Below are 18,733 nucleotides of genomic sequence, written 5' to 3' on the forward strand. Positions count from 1 at the left end.
TTACAGCCATCTCATCTTTTAAACTGAAATACAGAAATCCAATTTATGAAAAGGAAAAGTGTCTACTTTTCTTATAAAGATGCTTCTATAAGCACATATTGCTATTTACATTTTTAAAACGTAAAAAGTGCACCTACATCATTTGAGTAAACCAAAAATCTCCTTTATTTTAAGAATATCTAAATCTTATATAAACTTACCTCATCCACACTGACTATGACACAATATCTTAAACAGGATAAAATGCAAGCAGTGTTTGTACAAGAATACATGGCAGTACTGTTTATAAAGCCAAGTATTAGTAAAACTATAAATGTTCATAAGTTAAGGGGCATCCACATAATTAAATACTGTGGTAGTTTTGTACTTCTATGTAATGATTTCCAAATTACACCATTCAGTGAAAGAAGTGCAAACTATGTATACAGAATGCTACACCTCATGTAAACTAGTATATAACATATCCACGCTTCTGTATGGATAGGTAATTTCCAGGAGGCATAAGTTGGAAAAAAATACTGGGTTGGCCAAAAGTTCATTCGGGTTTTTCCATAACATCTCATGGAAAAATCTGAACTTTCTGGCCAACCCAATAGTTAACTTTGGGGAGAGCTGCAAGACTAGAGGACAGAGGGAAGTAAGCTTAACTTTTCTGTATTACCTTATTTCTACCTACTGACTTCAGTTTCATGGTTACATATGAAAATTAAATTTTTTTAATTTTAATGATTTAACCAAGTTCTTTAAAAAATGACACTTAGTCATAAAGTAAAGTATGGCCTAAAGTACCTTTACAAAGGCAACTTCAAAACGTGATAATAAAGACAATGAAAAATGTATGCCTTAAAAAAAGAAAAATGTATGTCTTTAATAGCTATAACTAAATAGCTACTTCCCTAGTTTTTAAAATTTTCTTTACGCATAGCTCAAAATTCTTTTAATAAAAAAGAGAGAGAATCTGGCAATAATTATTTTAATGATTAAAATAATCTCCAAAAAAAGTAACCAAAAGAGAAAAAATCCTTCAATACTCCAGTTTTCTGAAGCTTAGCTGTGATACAAACTGTTGCTATATATGGATATTTACAAAAATCAACACAAACAATTAACCAGTGTTTGAGAAGGAAATTCTACCTGTACTGTTTGGGGTAATGGATATCCTGATATTTACTTAAAGTAAAAAAATTATTTATAGTAAAAAAAAAAATGGTAAACTTAGTGGAAGGTTAAATAATTAATTAGCAAAAGGGCTATAAGAAAGCTGAATATTAAATTATATTTCAATACTGGCTATTCTAACATAAACCATTATTATTCAGTAAACTTTTAACTGATATTAAAGAAAATGCAATTATTTAGTGGCAGAGAATCAATATTAGGATGCCTACTCAGTGATTAATTTATAACCCTGATGCTCCGCAGGAGCTTGAATTTTACAAATGAAGTAAAATTTTCCCAGTCTCATTAATCAAGTCATTATCATGTTTCTTTGTATACTGATCATAATAACCTCTCATTTTAACTCCTGAACATTTTATCTCAACTTTCCTTCTGATTTTTTTACTACTTTACTTTCAATACATTAATTTGAGTTCATGTCTCAAGTGCCTAACTAGTTTCCTTGACACATTCACAGGGTCAAATCTGTCTCATAACTCTACCGGGGCTTTGCATAAATAGCAACTGCTCTGCGAATCACTGGAAGAATGACTGCCTCTATGAATGCATACACATGTATGTATTAATCTTATTACTTAATGGAAGAAAATCCATGCCTCCTGGTTTCCCATTCATCTTTCCTTTCACAATACCATTAAACTGAAAACCTCTTAAAATTTCAAATGCCTAAGAACACATAATGGCTCAAAAATAGGTAGTGGGGAACATTTTCCTACTTCTGTACATCACATCAGTAATCTAGAGAAGACATACTGGCTTCCAGTCTTCCTAATGCTTGAGAATATTCAAAAAATGTTAAGGCTAACAATCTGCTCTAAAAATGAAATTGCTTTTCCAATGGATGTATCTTCTATACATTTTGATAAAAAGCCTTTGGATACAGCCTATGCCCCCCCACCTCAATTCATTATATTCTTAAAACATCAAGTATACTGAAATGTAATGTGGCCCAGCACATTAAACTGTAAATGATATACACGGTTAGGTTCTGGGTTCTAATTCAGGTTTTCTACTGTTTGGTACTCTAGTTTTTACACAATGAAGGTATTCACAATGTATTTTAAGAATACAAATAAACTGCTAAATAAAAGCGATTTGATTTTGCCCCCAATCAACAAATATTTTTCAACATTTTTAGTTTTTAAATTTTTTAGAAAATTAATCAAAGTGAAAGTCCTAAGAAACTAAAATGTGTGATCATGTAGTACATTTGCAAATTACTAATGAAATAATTTAAAAGAAAGCAAATATATTCATCAGATTATGATTTCCTTTTACATATATTTTGTCTTGATAAGAAGTACTCTTAAAACACAAATTAAAAAGCTTCAAACATCTACATTTAATCTATATACCAGTGATAAATCAACATATTTTAAAGTTAGTGGGAGGGAAAACCATCCATCTGTAACTCAGATTACCAAAAGAGCATACACTTATATTCAGAATTCTACGGCCTAAAAATTGAGAAGTATATTAAAATTGTCTGGGAAAAATAAGCAAAAATAAGAGGAAGAAAACAAACATATAATTTGGGCATAAGCACATGAATCAAAAAAAAAAAAAGAAAGCTAAGTTGATGAGCATAATCAGATTCTCAACTTTAAAAAACCTTCAGAAATTTCCAAATTAATTTGTTCAAAGTTGTCACAGCCAGTGAAGAATTATGTATGTATATTGAGATAATCTGGAGAAGGCAATGGCACCCCACTCCAGTACTCTTGCCTGGAAAATCCCATGGACGGAGGAGCCTGGTTGGCTGCAGTCCATGGGGTCGCTGTGAGTCGGACACGACTGAGCGACTTCACTTTCACGTATTGGAGAAGGAAATGGCAACCCACTCCAGTGTTCTTGCCTGGAGAATCCCAGGGACGGGGGAGTCTGGTGGGCTGCTGTCTATGGGGTCACACAGAGTCGGACATGACTGAAGTGACTTAGCATAGCATAGCATAGCATAGCATAGCATAGCATAGCATAGCATAGCATAGCATAGCATTGAGATAATCAATGTTCATTGAGTTGTGTTTCGATATATATACTCCCTTCATAATTATCTGAAAGAACTTTTTCCTGGACCCCTTAAAACTTAGTTTTTCAACTATAAACAATTCTTAATAATTCAAAACTACATGGATGTTAACATTTGGTCAACACATGCCAATGAAACAGTAAGTCTGGAATCTAAACGTCTGTATCTGATCCCAGTGAAGTGCTCCAAAACAGACATTCTGATTTGGAACTATGAAATCACTTATAAAACAAGAGCGTAACAGAGTACGACGACCTGCCTGTAATGAGAACTCAGAATCTAGTCTATTTGTTCTTGGGTGTTCTTAGTTTCCAGCTCTTTTTTTGTCCCACTAAAGAACCCATTCTTAAAAGCTCACGGATAAAATGGATGTCTTAACTGTCCTCAAAAGATGTTATTTGGAAAACAAGCGGAAGGAAAAATATTACCACATATAGCAAACATGAGAGCAAATTACATCTAAATGTTTGCTTTAAACACTCAGAAGGTAGTAATACCATTTCCATGACCACAGCCTTTCTGCAGGCTAATTACACTATAGCTCTTTCTAGTCCACTGTACAAAGCAGCATGAATTTTCCTTTGGAGCAAAGTTCAGTTATTATTCCCTTCTGTAAGTGCATTCCCAAAGGGACCAGATGTCTTCAAATCAAACTAAACCACCTCAGCGAAGGATTAAAGCCCCCTTTAATTCCTGACTCAACCTTCCATATCTTTACCATCCTGCAGTCAGAACACAGGAAATTACATTTTCTATTCCAGTTAAAACAGTCTATTTTTCATCTCTCTAGACTTTGACCACTCTACATAATCTCTCTTCTGTCTCATTAATAGTTCCTTCATTAATAGGCATTTTTTTCCTCTTAAAAAAAAACAAAGACTAAAACACAGGCGACAAAAGAAAAATAAACAAATTACATTTCATCAAAATTAAAAATGCTTGTGCATCAAAGAACACTACTGATAGAATAAAAAGGCAACTCACAGAATGGGAAAATATTTGCACTCGTATATCTGGTAATAGGCTAACATCCACAACGTATAAAGAACTTCTACAATTCAACAAGTTTAAAATGGTAAAAACATGAATATACATTTCAGCAAAGATACAAATGGTCCATAAGCGTAAGAAAAGATGTTCAACACCAGAGAGAAATGCATCATAAGGAAATTAAAGTCAAAATCAAGATGAGATACCACTCCATCCACTTGGATTGCTATTAGCAAAAGCAACATGAAAATTATTTCCCTGGCTGTCTAGTGGTTAGAACTCAGCACTTTCACTGCTGTGGCCTGGGTTCAATTCCTGGTTGGGAGACTAAGATTCCGAAAGCAGAGTGGCCAAATAAAATAAAACAAAATAACAATTGTTGGTTGAGGATGTGGAGAAACTGGAACTCTTATGCATTGCCAGTGGGAATATAAAATAGTGTAGTTGCTGAGAAAGACAGTATTGGCAAGTTTCTTAAAATATTAAACACAGAATTACCACATGACTCAGCAATTACATTCCTGGGTATATACTCAAGAACTGAAAGCAGAACTCAAACAGAGATTTGTACACTAATGTACATAGCAGCATTGTTCACAACAGTCAAAATGCAGAAATAATCCAAATGTCCATTAACTAATGAATGGATAAGGGAAATCTGGTATATGTGTACAATGAATATTATTTAGCCTTGAAAAAGAATAAAACTTTGATATGTCCTACAATACAGATGAACCTTAAAAATATGCTAAGTGAAATAATTTAGATACAAAAGGATAAATATAGGAGTCAGTCCACTTATATGAGGTACCTAGTATTGTCAAATTCAAAAACACAGAAATCAGGATAATGATCACCAGACACTGGGGAAAGGGAGGAATGGGAAGTTAGTATTTAATGGGTAGAGAGAGTCTGTTAGGGCTGATGAAAAGCTCTGGAGATGGAACAGTGGTGATGTGTGGTTACACAACAATGTGAATACCCTTAACGTCACCAAACAGTTGAAAATGGTTAAAATGGTAAATCTTATATTTTAATACAATAAAGTAATGAAGATTCAGCTGAAATCTAACTCTACTAACCTTCTCAGTATTGAACACAGATTACTATACTGACTGGTTGTCAACTGGGTATAAAATGAGTCTTTTTATAAAGTTAGAAAAACTTTTTAAATTAGGCACTTTATTTTTTTAGAGTATCTTTAAATATTGATCAGTGTTTAAAATTTGACCTATAAAGTGAAAATTAAGTCATTTATCAGATAACAACCATACTTAAGAAACTGTACTGTATATTCTTATTCTCTACCGGTTGCTTATTTTCCTCTATTGCTCTTCTTTATGTTGTGGTAGTCTCCTTCATCACACAGTGTATCTTTTTATCCAAATTAGCTAAAATTTAAAAGCAAATAATTACATAAACGGAATGATGGTATATAAAACTAAAATGCTACATCTGAATTACATAGATTTTAGAGTATAAACAAAAGGAAAGAGAGGAAGGAGGTAGTGTTGCCCTATGAGTCTAAGACATTCCTGCATATCTAGGCCTATAAGATAAAACATCGTTTTAAGTTGCAAACAAGATATAATGGCATACATTATAATACAATGCTAGAAGGCTTTGATATAATAAATCCATATTTTATCAAAAGGAATTTCCCCAAGGATTATCACACAAATCTCAGAAATTCTGATCCCATGTTACCACTAAGAAAATGGACATATGGCTATATAGACTTAGTTAAACACCACCAGTCAACTACTTTTAGAAGCAAACTCAATGACATGCATAATAATCAAAGCAAACCTAAATTTTAAAAATGTTCATAAATTAAAACTGAACAATTAAACCAGTAATAAATTACAAGGATGGAAGCAACTGACTAGATATAAGCACGGAGGAATCTGGGCATACAAATACCATGAATCAATAAAATGGTGTTGCCATCTTAAAAGAAATTTAGTACTTTAACAGATTATTGCAAATGATCCAAGAGCTAAGATAAATATTTCAGGTTTCACACTTTAAGGTAGTCTAAAACAATGGGTCACAGTCATTCTAATCATACTTCTATATCGTAGAATATACAACATACTGAATAAAAGTGTATTGGCTAAATGTGTATGTGTGCTAAGTTGCCTCAGTTCATAGCTAGACGAAGGGCAGTTAAGAACCTGGAACTGTTTAGTAGCTAGGGAACTCCATAGCCGAACATAAGCTTGAATTTAAAGACATGCCATGGGGTAATTCTCTCAGTCATAATCTTTAACCCTAAAATTCTGTAAGAAATAATAAAGAATATTTCAACTCCTAAAGCAGCACTCAGTCGTGTCTGACTCTTGGCAACCCCATGCACTATACAGTCCATGGAATTCTCCAGATCAGAATACTGGAGTGGTTAGCTATTCCCTTCTCCAGGGTATCTTCCCGACCCAGGTATCAAACCCAGGTCTCTCACATTGCCAGTGGATTCTTTATCAGCTGAGCCACAAGGCAAGCCCAAGAATACTGGAGTGGGTAGCCTATCCCTTCTCCAGCAAATCTTGCCAACCCACGGATCGAACTGGGGTCTCCTGAATTGCAGGCGGATTCTTTACCAACTGAGCTATCAGGGAATCCCCTAAAGCAGCATATGTAACCTCAAATCAGAAAACTTTTGTTATCACAGTTTAAGGGAGGTTGAAATATTGAGGCAGCAAAGCAAGAAGTCATCATCTTTCCAGAGGGAAAATGGTAGCTCTTAAAATCACTAAGATGGAGACATTAAGAAATAGGTCCACTCAGAAAAAAGGGGAGTTAAAATTAACTGGAAAAGCCAGGGATGAGAAGGTGACAGGCTTTAATATATGGTAGGCCAATTTTTCCTTGCTAACAGTGTACTATGTGAGGAGTCATATTGCCTTGACAGTTTATGAAGTTATGCTATCTGCTCAATCCACAGTGCTTTTAAAATGTAGTAGAATATTTGTCATTCTACATGATAAACCACACAGGACTATTTAATAGACTATCTTCTAGTTAAAAAAAAAAAGAATGAAATACAGAATAAGAAAAGCTAAAGTTCTGTTTATTTAGAACAAACAAACAAGAGAGAACTACCAGGGTAGTTCCATATTTAATGTTTCCCCTTATTATAGACAGATATCTAAGCTCTGGTTTACTAATCAGTCCAGTAAATTAATGCTAAAGGCAATAATCCCTATACCTTAAAGTTTTAGATTTCAAAAAGACTAATTACTTTCATTATGCATGCATACGTAAAATGGGATGCTTTGGGACCTAAAAAATCTTTTTATCTTCAATTCTAAAAATATCACCAATCAACAGGTAGTAAGAGCTGAGACAGAAAGTAATGGTATTTTTAATCATAACATTGGAACTCTTTTCTGATGATAACCAGGAGTGAGTTCTAATCAGTCTAAGATAACTTCCTAAGTGTTAATTCTAGTTCTAAGAGAAAAACTCTACTCAGATAAAAAGCAAAATATTGTAATAAAATTCCCGCTTCTTTTCTTTTCTAACAGGATCAGAATAAAGAGATCACTACCTGTTTTTGAGAGTAGAAATAATAAAGTGACAAATATTATTATCAACTGAGAAGACACCTACCTGGCTTTTATTTTTCTTAGAATAGATTTATCACTTGTTTCTTTAGGAATAATCTTCATGATAATAAGAAGCACTAAGTATATATAGCTCTTTAGAGAAAATTAACATTTTAACAGTGAGATTAATCAATGACAATGAAACTGTTTCTTCCTTAGGAAAATCAAATACTCACTATACAATAAGAGCAATGACTAGAAATCTTATATGATATTCTATGAGGAAGAGGGCTGATCTTTAATAATTTAATTTCTCCAGAAAATTAACAATCACTATTACTTCCATACCAAAAATGACATATAATTTTTGGGAAAGAGTAAATGTATGAGGATTTTAAACTTTTTCCTAATCACTTCTCATTTTAAAAATATAATAATTTATAGATCTATTAGAGAGTATAATTTTCAGGAAATATATATAAGAAATCCATGTTAAATAACAACAGTGAACCGTGAAGGCATGAGCTTTTGTCACTTTATTGTTAATCAATGAATGTTATCCAAAATTATAGATGTAATTTAATTGTACAACACAAAATTATGCTAATGGGAAAAGCCTGTTGGAATTTACCAAATACTCATTAATATATTTTTACATTGCTATATGAACATGTGCTTCTCAACTGCTAATAATAAAAGTTATAATTGGTTTAATGAAAACCCATATTGCAAATAGTTGTTCCTGTTTAGAAAAATTCACACAGCTTTAAAAATGGATTAAATCCATTTTAATCCTAATCTACAAATAGATTATAAACAGCAAATATAACTGGTAATTTTTCAACACTGATATCAAACTGAAGTAGGAATGGTAGTGTACACAATTCAAAATCAAGCAAATTAATAAAAATCCAATAGAAATCCAAATTTTCACCTGTTATGGCAATTGTTTAATGCTTTGAAGTGAACACATGCTTTAACCATGAATAGCAGGGCTCACCATCTATTGCTCTCATGTGCTACAAGGAGAAACATCCTCTTCCACCGTGTTTTGAAGGATGTGCACAACCACTGTACAACAGTCACTTCAAGGTTAACCAGTTACCTTTTGTCCTACTAAATCCAAAAAATATATTAAATGCAACCTTTCCTTTTCATAATGTCTGCCCAGATTAATCCTTTTAAAGTCAGCAAAATCAAAAAAGCATGAGATACTTTCAGACACAACTTAAATCTATTGTGTGTGAAAAATGTCTAACAAAATGGCAATTTTAATGGATAATTGTAAATTTGAACGCATAATACCAGATGGAAAGTAGCTGAACCACACAGAGAAAACAAGGCTTTCCGTATCTCCAAATCTAGATGTTTTACAGTAAAGAAAATGTTAGAACATGTGAATATTCAACATCTTTTAAACTGGAAAGATTTCTTTGTAAAACATTAATGAAATTAGTATCACCTAAAATTATAATTTCTAAAATACAATTAACTAACCAAATTTAAGTATCTTTAGAGATTGAAAAAATAAGCACAATGATTTAGAAACCAAATATGCTAAAATGATTATGTAATAATTACATCAAGAATGAAGGTACAGACATTCGTCATATGCTACAAGGGCAACCTCTCTCTCACACATTCACACACACACACACACACACACTTCCTCAGATGTACAACACCCTTCCAGAAGATAGTATACCAGTGAGAGCTTACAATTGTAATACAAATCAGAGTCCCACAGTTCAGTTCAACAAAAAGGCAGTTAAAATTTAGCACTCTTAAGATATTCTGAAGGAAAAAGAAATCTCAAAAATACTCCTTTATGATGAGAAGTATCTCTACGTATTATAAAACATAGCTTACACATTTCACTGTGTTTGAACGACCAGTCACTGCAGGTATAGTAGTGAGGTAGTATTACTGTCCCCTTCTTGGGACTGATGTTTTCATACGCTGCCCTTCCAGAAAGGTCCAGGGTTTTTTTTAATGATGACAATCAATTACCAACAAATGTATAATTTCTTTTATTAAATATCTGTTTTTCTAATCAATCTATGAAATATTTCAGAGACAACTGTTATTTGCAGTAGTGTTTCATCAATAAACTTTCCTAGGGACTTACTACCTGCTGTCTATACCTTTGTGAAATCAGTGGGCAAAGACAACCAAAGGATGACAGGAGATGAAACACCAATCAATCCAGCTGTCAGAGGACTGTAATTTTAAAAAATCCAATAATGTTTTAAATTGAGATTTAAAAAATTAACCACAAGCTGTACACTACACTATTAAACTTTCTAATCCTTTTCATGATTCATAGCCATCTTCTACACAATAATCAAAGACTTTTCACCTATGCTTATTTTAATCACTGCCAATGATTAAAACATGTAGTGCTACGATTAGAGGGCATATTAAGGTATGAAAAGTACACACTGAGAAAACGAGAATGAGAGAGAATGTGGAAATACATGGAGCTAAAATGTGGAAAGAGAAGGAAAGAGTGCTCTACCTAAACACTCATTAAGTCACCATCATCCTGTAAAATGTACAAAGTGCTTAAATCATACACACACATTTGTCAGACATGATAATTAGTGTTAATCTTCAACAGAAAAAAAAAAAAAAAACGGAAAATGAAGTGTGAAAAAGGAGGTGATGGAGCACTGTTCTTCATTCCCTGGCCCAAAAGAAAAAGAAAATCAAGCATGGTATCACACTGCCTTAATGTTGAAAAGCTCCCCTTAAATGTCTTTTAGCCACCACAGTCAAACTGGTGTAAGTGCTTTGGCAAGGTGGGATGCATTCCATCACATCCGCAAAGGCCTGCTTTTCTCTGTTGGTGGTTCAGCTTATGAAGAACATGTATGCAAAATAACAGCTCTCACATTGCTTCAAACTCATCAATACGTTGCTTTGTATTGCCTTGCCGAATCTGTCGCAGAGTCTTGTACTTATCACGGCCTGCTTTAACATTCTCAGCATGAAGAACATCATTTTGTGTTTTCTTGGTTTCATCTCTGGCTTGGGCTAATTCTGAACTTAATGCCTGTTTAAAAAATAAAGAGTATGACTATTATTATTTTCTTAGATTTAAAAAAAAAATCTATGGAAAAGGTTTAAAGACAAAAATACATATATAACACATCTTTGACTTCGTACTATATTAAAATTTCCACGGTGAAATCTTTTTCTTTAAATTGTTTAAGTTGTTTTACTTTTAGTAATGGTGGGGGATAGTGGTTAGAAAGGAATACCCATGGCCTTTCATTTCTGTACTCTGCAACTATGATGATTTGTGTGTTATTCTAAATTTCCTTAACCTTCTCATCTAATACTTGAAATGACTTAAAAAGGTTCAATGTAACCATTATGGTTTGTGTTACCGTAAGATCTAAAATCTATACCATGAGAGAAACTTTCTCCAAAAGGATAATATTACCACTATCACCTCATTTTCCTTATTAATATTTAAAGATTTCACAATTTAAAAATTACAGAACTTATTTTAGTAAGTTCTCCAATGGGTATAATACTACTAAAATTTACTATTTTGACCTAATTATGTACACTTAATAAGCTGATCTTTTGCCAATACAAAATCTGAACAAAAAATTTAGATTCTGTAATGTCTTACAGGTAGTCTATTAAATTATCATCGCTTTACATGTATACTGTTTAAAAACAAAAGTTGTTTCTTAAACAGTATTAACATTAGGTTCTACTTTTTAACTATAATTAACTACAGTTAAAAGCTATAATTAAATAATAACTTACTAATTAAGGTCTCTCACATCCATAAATGACCACTGGAAAAACCACAGCCTTGACTAGACGGACCTTTGTTGGCAAAGTAATGTCTCTGCTTTTCAATAGGCTATGGTTTTTCCAGTAGTCATGTATGGATGTGAGAGTTGGACTGTGAAGAAAACTGAGCCCCGAAGAATTGATGCTTTTGAACTGTGGTGTTGGAGAAGACTCTTGAGAGTCCCTTGGACTGCAAGGAGGTCCAACCAGTCCATTGTGAAGGAGATCAGCCCTGGGATTTCTTTGGAAGGAATAATGCTAAAGCTGAAACTCCAGTACTTTGGCCACCTCATGTGAAGAGTTGACTCATTGGAAAAGACTCTGATGCTGGAAGGGATTAGGGACAGGAGGAGAAGGGGACAACAGAGGGTGAGATGGCTGGATGGCATCACTGACTCGATGGACGTGAACTCCAGGAGTTGGTGATGGACAGGGAGGCCTGGCGTGCTGGGATTCATGGGGTCGCAAAGAGTCAGACACGACTGAGCAACTGAACTGAACTGAATTAAGGTCTCTACACAAAGCTAACAAACATCTGGTAACAAGAACATACAATGGAAAAAATAATGTGCCTGTAGGCCAAGCACTTACAAACCAATCACAAGGCCAGCTAGAGCTAAACGCTTCCAAAAATCAAGTATTCCTTTTTAGTAAGTTTGTCTTAACAAATGGGGGAAATGCAAACTATATTTAAATGTGCATACAAACTGCAAATTTAAATACCTGAAGTTGCTTCTTAACACGTTCATTTTTCTGTGTTTCTGTCACACGTTCCTCCTCACTTCTATGGTTCATTACCCCATCATTTGATAATTCAGCGCTAGCCTCAGCATTATTCTCATCATGCTCATCATGTTCATTTTCTGTCGGAGGAATGACTGGTGGTGGTGGAGGTGGAGGTGGGGCAGACATCACAGTCTTTAACTCTTCTTTGGTCTTTTCCAAGTCTTCCTGGGCTGCAAAAGCCTAAGCATAAAAAAATAAGCTTATAAGCAACTTACTTTGAGAACCAGAAATTAAAAGATTCAAGTCATCCTTTCTATATGTCAGGATAATAAAAACAAGCCCCAGTGATAGAAGCTTATTTTCAGAATTAAAGACACCACTGTGCAAATCCTAATAAAACTGTTAATTCTAGCAAGGATTATCAATTGCTGCTAAAACTGTTGTACAAATGGTTGATGAGAAAATGGATATAGGTATAATGACAAAGAAATTCACATGTGATAGATTACATTTTAGCAATGATAAAATATAATCAGACATGGGAAGAATAAGACTGTTAATACTCTAATCCCATGATCAATTAGAATAACTGGGCCAATCAGATATTAAGTGTCTTCTGATATAATACAACAGGAAATATCGAACATCACCAATTGTCTGAGTAATTATATCATGCTGGGTTGCCTGGAAAAGTCCTGGTGTAATTATTAACAACACTCCCTTACATTCTCAAAAAGTGTTCCAGTTTGGATAATAAATTGTATGAAAATTTCTCTTATGAGGCATCACAGCCAGAAACTTTTAATTTGAATCCTTTAAGCTTTTAGATTTATCTTTCAGCTTACAAGAATACCGAAGGAAAAAAGACAAGCTGAATGACATCATAAGGAAACTAGAAAAATACAGAAGGAGGGATAATGCGGATCCTTTTAATAAATCAGTATCACAAAAAGAACTGTCCTACTAAAAGAGACTGATCAAACAGATGCAATGCAAAGTCCTACTCTGGACACTGGCTTGGCAAATTAGCTATAATAGACTTTTTGGGTCAATTCTGAATACTGTGTGCCCAGAAATATACTCACGCATATATGGTTAACTTACAACAAAGCAGCCAAGAATATAGATTGGGGAAGGGAAACTAGACAGCCACATGCAAAAGGATGAAACTGGACACCTACTGTACACACCACAGAGAAAAATCAACCCAACATGGATCAAAAGACTTGAACATAGGACCTGAAATCATAAAACTTTTCAAAAAAATATAGACAGTAAGTGCCTTGATATAGGTCTTGGTGATAAATTTTTGGATTTGACACCAAAAGCAAAAGCAATACAAACAAAAACAAACAAGTGGGACAACTTTAAACCAAAAGGCTTTGCAAACCAATATATATATATACACACATATATATATCAAGAATATGAAATGGCAAGATACAAAACAAGAGAAAATATATGTGAATTATAGTTCTGATAAGGTGTTAATACCCAAAATATGTGAAGAATTCATACAGCTCAACAAAAACAACAACAACCCTAACAGTATTTTTTTTTAATGAGCAAATGATACGAATAGACATTTTTTCTAAAGAAGACAGAGATGGCCAACAGGCACACGGAAAGATATTCAACATCATTAATCATCAAATGCAAATCAAATGCAAATCAAAACCACAATGAGATAACACATCATACCTGTAAGAATGGCTACTATCAAAAAGACAAGAAATAACAAGTGTTGGTAAGGATGTGGAAAAAAGGCAACACTTGTTCACCTTCACTGGGAATGTAAACTGGTGTAGCCACTGTGGAAAAGAGTTTGAAGATCCCTTAAAAAATTTAAAAACAGAACTACTATGTATAATCCAGCTATTCTACTTCTGAGTATTTATCCAGAGGAACAAAATGCTAATTTGAAAAGATATATACATCCCCCCAATATGTTCACTGCAGCATTATTTACACAACAGCCAAGATATGGAAGAAACCTAAGTGTCCATCAGTAGGTAAAGAGATAATGAAAAGGCAGTATACGTATATTGTATTGTTGTTCTTTCATCACTAAGTCATGTCTGGCTCTTTGCAACCCCATGGACTGTAGCTTACAAGACTCCTCTGTCTGTAGGAGTGTCCACGCAAGAATTACTGGAGTGGGTTGCCATTTCCTTCTTCAGGGGATCTTCCTGACCCAGGGATTGAACCAGAGTCTCCTGCATTGAGGGCGGATTCTTTATTGCTGAGCCACCAGAGAAGTCCCCATACAATGCAAATATAAATATAAATACAATATATTCAAATATTAAGATTTGGGATTTCTAAAATCTTAAGATACTGGATTTCCATCCAGTACACATATACAGTGGAATATTATTCAGCTATAAAAAAGGAAAAACATTGCCATTTGCAACAACACAGATGGACCTTGAGGGTATTATGCCAAGTAATGTAAGTCAGACAGAGAAAAGCAAATTACCACATGATCTCACTTATATGTGGAATCTAAAAAATCAAAAAACAAACAAACAAAAAAACTGAGCTTATGGATACAGAGAACAGACCAATGGTTACCAGAAACAAAAGTGGAAGAGGAATGGGAGAAGGGAATTAAAAAGTACAAACTCCCACATATAAAATAAATGAGTCATGGGGATATATATAGAGAGAGCATTATATGGACTAACACGAACTATAGTTAATAATATATTCTATATTTCAAAGTTGCTAAGAAAGCAAATCTTAAAAGTTTACATTACAAGATGAAAATTTCTGTAGCTATATGATGATGGATGTTAACAAGACTTACCATGATGATCATTTCACAACAGATACAAATACCGAACCATATTATACACCTGAAAATACATTATATGTCAATTATATCTAAATGAAAAACTTTTGAATATAGTCTGAGATGAGATGAAAACTGACTAAAATGGAACAGTATGTACAGCATGAGCTCACTCTGGACATACAAATGACTGCTGTTGTTCAGTCACCAGGTTGTGTACAACTCTTCGTGACTCCATGGGCTGCAGCACACGAGGTCTCCCTGTCCCTCACTATCTCCCAGAGTTTGCCCAAGTTCATGTCCATTGCATCGGTGATACCATCCAACCATCTCATCCTCTGTCACCCTTTTCTCCTGCCTCCAATCTTTCCATGCATTCTGGGTCTTTTCCAATGAGTTGGCTCTTCTCATCAGGTAGCCAAAATACTGGAGCTTCAGCTTCAGCATCAGTCCTTCCAATGAATATTCAGGGTTGATTTCCTTAAGATTGACTGGCTTGATCTCCTTGCGGTCTAAGGGATTCTCAAGAGTCTTCTTCAGCATGACAGTGCAAAAGCGACAGAGTTCAAAAGCATCAATTCTTCAGCAATACCAATGTATATGTACACACATACATGCACTCAGTATGTCAGCAAATTTGGAAAACTCAGCAGTGGCCACAGGACTGGAAAAAGTCAGTTTTCACTACAATCCCAAAGAAGGGCAATGCCAAAGAATGTATAAACTACCACACAATTGCACTCATTACACATGCTAGCAAAGTAATGCTCAAAATCGTTCAAGCTAGCTTCAGCAGTACATGAACCAAGAACTTCCCGATGTATAAGCTGGGTTTCAAAAAGGCAGAGGAACTAGAGATCAAATTGCCAACATTAATTGGATCATGGAGAAAGCAAGAGAATTCCAGAAAAATATCAACTTCTGTTTCATTGACTATGCTAAAGCCTTTGATTGTGGATCATAACAAACTGAAAAATCCTTAGAGATGGGAATACCAGACCACCTTACTTGTTTCCTGAGAAACCTGTACGCAGGACAAGAAGCAGACGTGGAACAACGGACTGGTTCAAAATTGGGAAAGGAGTACAACAAGGCCGTATACTGTCACTCTGCTTATTTTAACTTGTATGTAGCACATATCACGTGAAATGCCAGGCTGGATGAATCACAAGCTGGAATCAAGACTGCCAGAGAAATATCAACAACCTCAGACATGCAGATGACACCACTATAATGGCAGAAAGTGAAGAGGAACTAAAGAGCCTCATAATGAGGGTGAGAGAGGAGAGTAAAAAAGCTGGCTTAAAACTCAACATTCAAGAAACTAAGATCATGGCATCCAGTTCCATCACTTCATGGCAAACAGAAGGTGAAAAAGTGTAAGCAGAGAAAGATTTTATTTTCTTGGGCTCCAAAATCCCTGGGGATTGGTGACTGCAGCCATGAAATTAAGACATTTAGCTTTCTGGAAGGATAGCTATGAGAAACCTAGACAAGGTATTAAAAAACAGAGACATCACTTTGTCAACAAAGGTCTGTGTAGTCAGTTCTGATTTTTCCAGTAGTCATGTACGGATGTGAGAGTTGAACCATAAAAAAGGTTGAGAACTCTAGAACTGATGCTTTTGAATTGTAGTGCAGGAGAAGACTCTTGCAAGTCCAGCAAGGAGATCAAACCTGAATATTCATTGCAAGGACTGATGCTGAATTTCCAATACTCTGTGCACCTGATGGGAATAGCCAACTCACTGGAAAGACCATGATGCTGGGAAAGACCGAGGGCAGAAGGAGAAGGGGGCAGCGCAGGATGAGACAGTTAGATAGCATCACCAACTCAATGGACATGAACTGAAACAAATTCCTGGAGATAGGGGAGGGGAGAGGAGCCTAGCATGCTGCAGTCCATGGGGTTGCAAAGCATCGGGGCACAACTCAATGACTGAACAACAACACACATATGCACATAGGAAAAGATCCTGGAAGGATATGCACCGCGATGTTAAAATACTGATCCTGGTTTGTGGGAATGTGATTTTTCTTTTACGTGCATTTTCTAATTTCTATAATTCACAGGATGTGTTTCTGTGATACATTATTTTTATAAGTTTGTGTGTCCCTGAAGTTCATATATCATTCCTAAGAGGGATACAATTCTAATAAGGGAAGTGTGAACATATAAGTTAACAGTGCTTTCACTTTTGTGGAGTTCTATGTACATATATGGGCTTCCCACATTGCCTGCCAATGCAGGAGATGTGAGTTCGATCCCTGAGTCTGGAAAATCCCCTAAAGAAGGAAACAGCAACCCACTCCAGTATTCTTGCCTGGGAAATCCCATGGACAGAGAAGCCTCGAGGGCTACCTTCCATGGGGTCACAGAAGAGTCAGACATGACTTAGCGACTAAACAACATGTACATATATACATAACTCTAATATAAAAAACTCCCCTATGAAATCCAAAGTGCTACAAAGAAAATTTAAGAGTGAAAGAAAACCATTTTAGCTAATAAGTACATGTTGTTGTAGAAAAGTCACAGAACTATATACCTTTGAGTGTAAAAAATTATTATTATAGTTTCATTTAAAAGTTTAAAGTCTGAATTAAATTCTCCTCTTATATTCCCCACCCTTCCAAGTAAAGCCTAATTTTTCACTTTTTTGCCATTTCAGACAACAGTAGTTTCACGTACTTAGGAACTCTGAAATCTCAGTATCGTTTTGATTACATTCTTCTAATTCAACTTTAGAGCCAATCATTTGGTTGCCATGCCCCTTTGAGTCTATGAAAAAATGTCCTTCAACAATTCCTGTCCCTCTCTTTTCTCAATGCCACATCCTTAGTGAGTCATTAGCTCATAAGTAATCCTGCCCACTATCCTAATCCATCCATCATTCTGATTGCTTAGCTGTTTTTATAAAATCATGCTTCATCATGTTGCAAACGTGTTTTGAAATCTTCAAAGCCCAAAGTCTACAGATACTTCCCAACATTTTTCTTTTGAGCAGGGCGTTTACTTAAAAAAGCCTTTCACAGCTTAATGATTTCTCTAACTTTCTAGCCTCAACTCTCAAAGTTCCTGAAATAAGATTCTTCCTATGCTCATTCAATTCCTACAATCTGGAATGACTATCTCTTCAGTCCCCATCTTTTCTACCCCCAAACTGAATGTCATTCAACAGCTAGCTTCAACTTTTAAGGGTGGGTGTCCCCAACACCTGTCTCATTCCTAAAGAAACTAACACTTCTGTGTTTCCAAAGTACTGATTAGCTCTTATCACTAGATTAATATTAAACTACAATATGTACACATTCATACAGTGGTATCTCTTCCCCTCTAAATCATGACTGTATCTTAATCTCTATAAATTCAGCATATGCTGGGTACAAAGTAGGTGTCTGGTAAATGATAGTGATGAACAAATGATTACTTTGTGTTGCCACTCAGTAGCCTCCTCTTCCTTTTTCTTCTTGGCTTCCTCTAGAAGTGCAATCTTGGCAGTGAATTCGGCAAGTTCTGCTGCCTAAAATAAATGAAACAATTGCCAATACTAAAAAATATAATAGGGTTTCAATAATTTAAGTCAAAAACGCTTTAATATACATGAACTGTTTTTTCTTTTTGGGCCACGTCGTGTGGCTTTTAAGATTTTA

At 34.8% G+C, this 18,733-nt stretch overlaps 1 protein-coding gene across 4 annotated transcripts in view; it reads right to left on the bottom strand.

Annotated features, from left to right (window-relative positions):
* Window positions 1-18,733, bottom strand: part of RDX (radixin) — a 107,307-nt gene that overhangs the window by 14,901 nt on the left and 73,673 nt on the right. For 3 of the 4 annotated variants that reach the window (XM_055547832.1, XM_055547833.1, XM_055547835.1), the window contains 3 exons: window positions 18,511-18,603; window positions 12,283-12,525; window positions 8,271-10,801 (listed from right to left, as the gene is read on the bottom strand). In XM_055547832.1, coding sequence (XP_055403807.1) covers window positions 10,637-10,801; window positions 12,283-12,525; window positions 18,511-18,603 — 501 coding nt within the window. In that variant the 3' untranslated portion in view covers window positions 8,271-10,636. Of the gene's footprint in view, window positions 1-8,270; window positions 10,802-12,282; window positions 12,526-18,510; window positions 18,604-18,733 lie in introns of those variants that run through there. The other variant, XM_055547836.1, reaches the window with a different exon arrangement.

The sequence above is a fragment of the Bubalus kerabau genome, chromosome 15 (genome assembly GCF_029407905.1).
Source record: "Bubalus kerabau isolate K-KA32 ecotype Philippines breed swamp buffalo chromosome 15, PCC_UOA_SB_1v2, whole genome shotgun sequence".
In the NCBI taxonomy this organism is placed as follows: domain Eukaryota; kingdom Metazoa; phylum Chordata; class Mammalia; order Artiodactyla; family Bovidae; genus Bubalus; species Bubalus kerabau.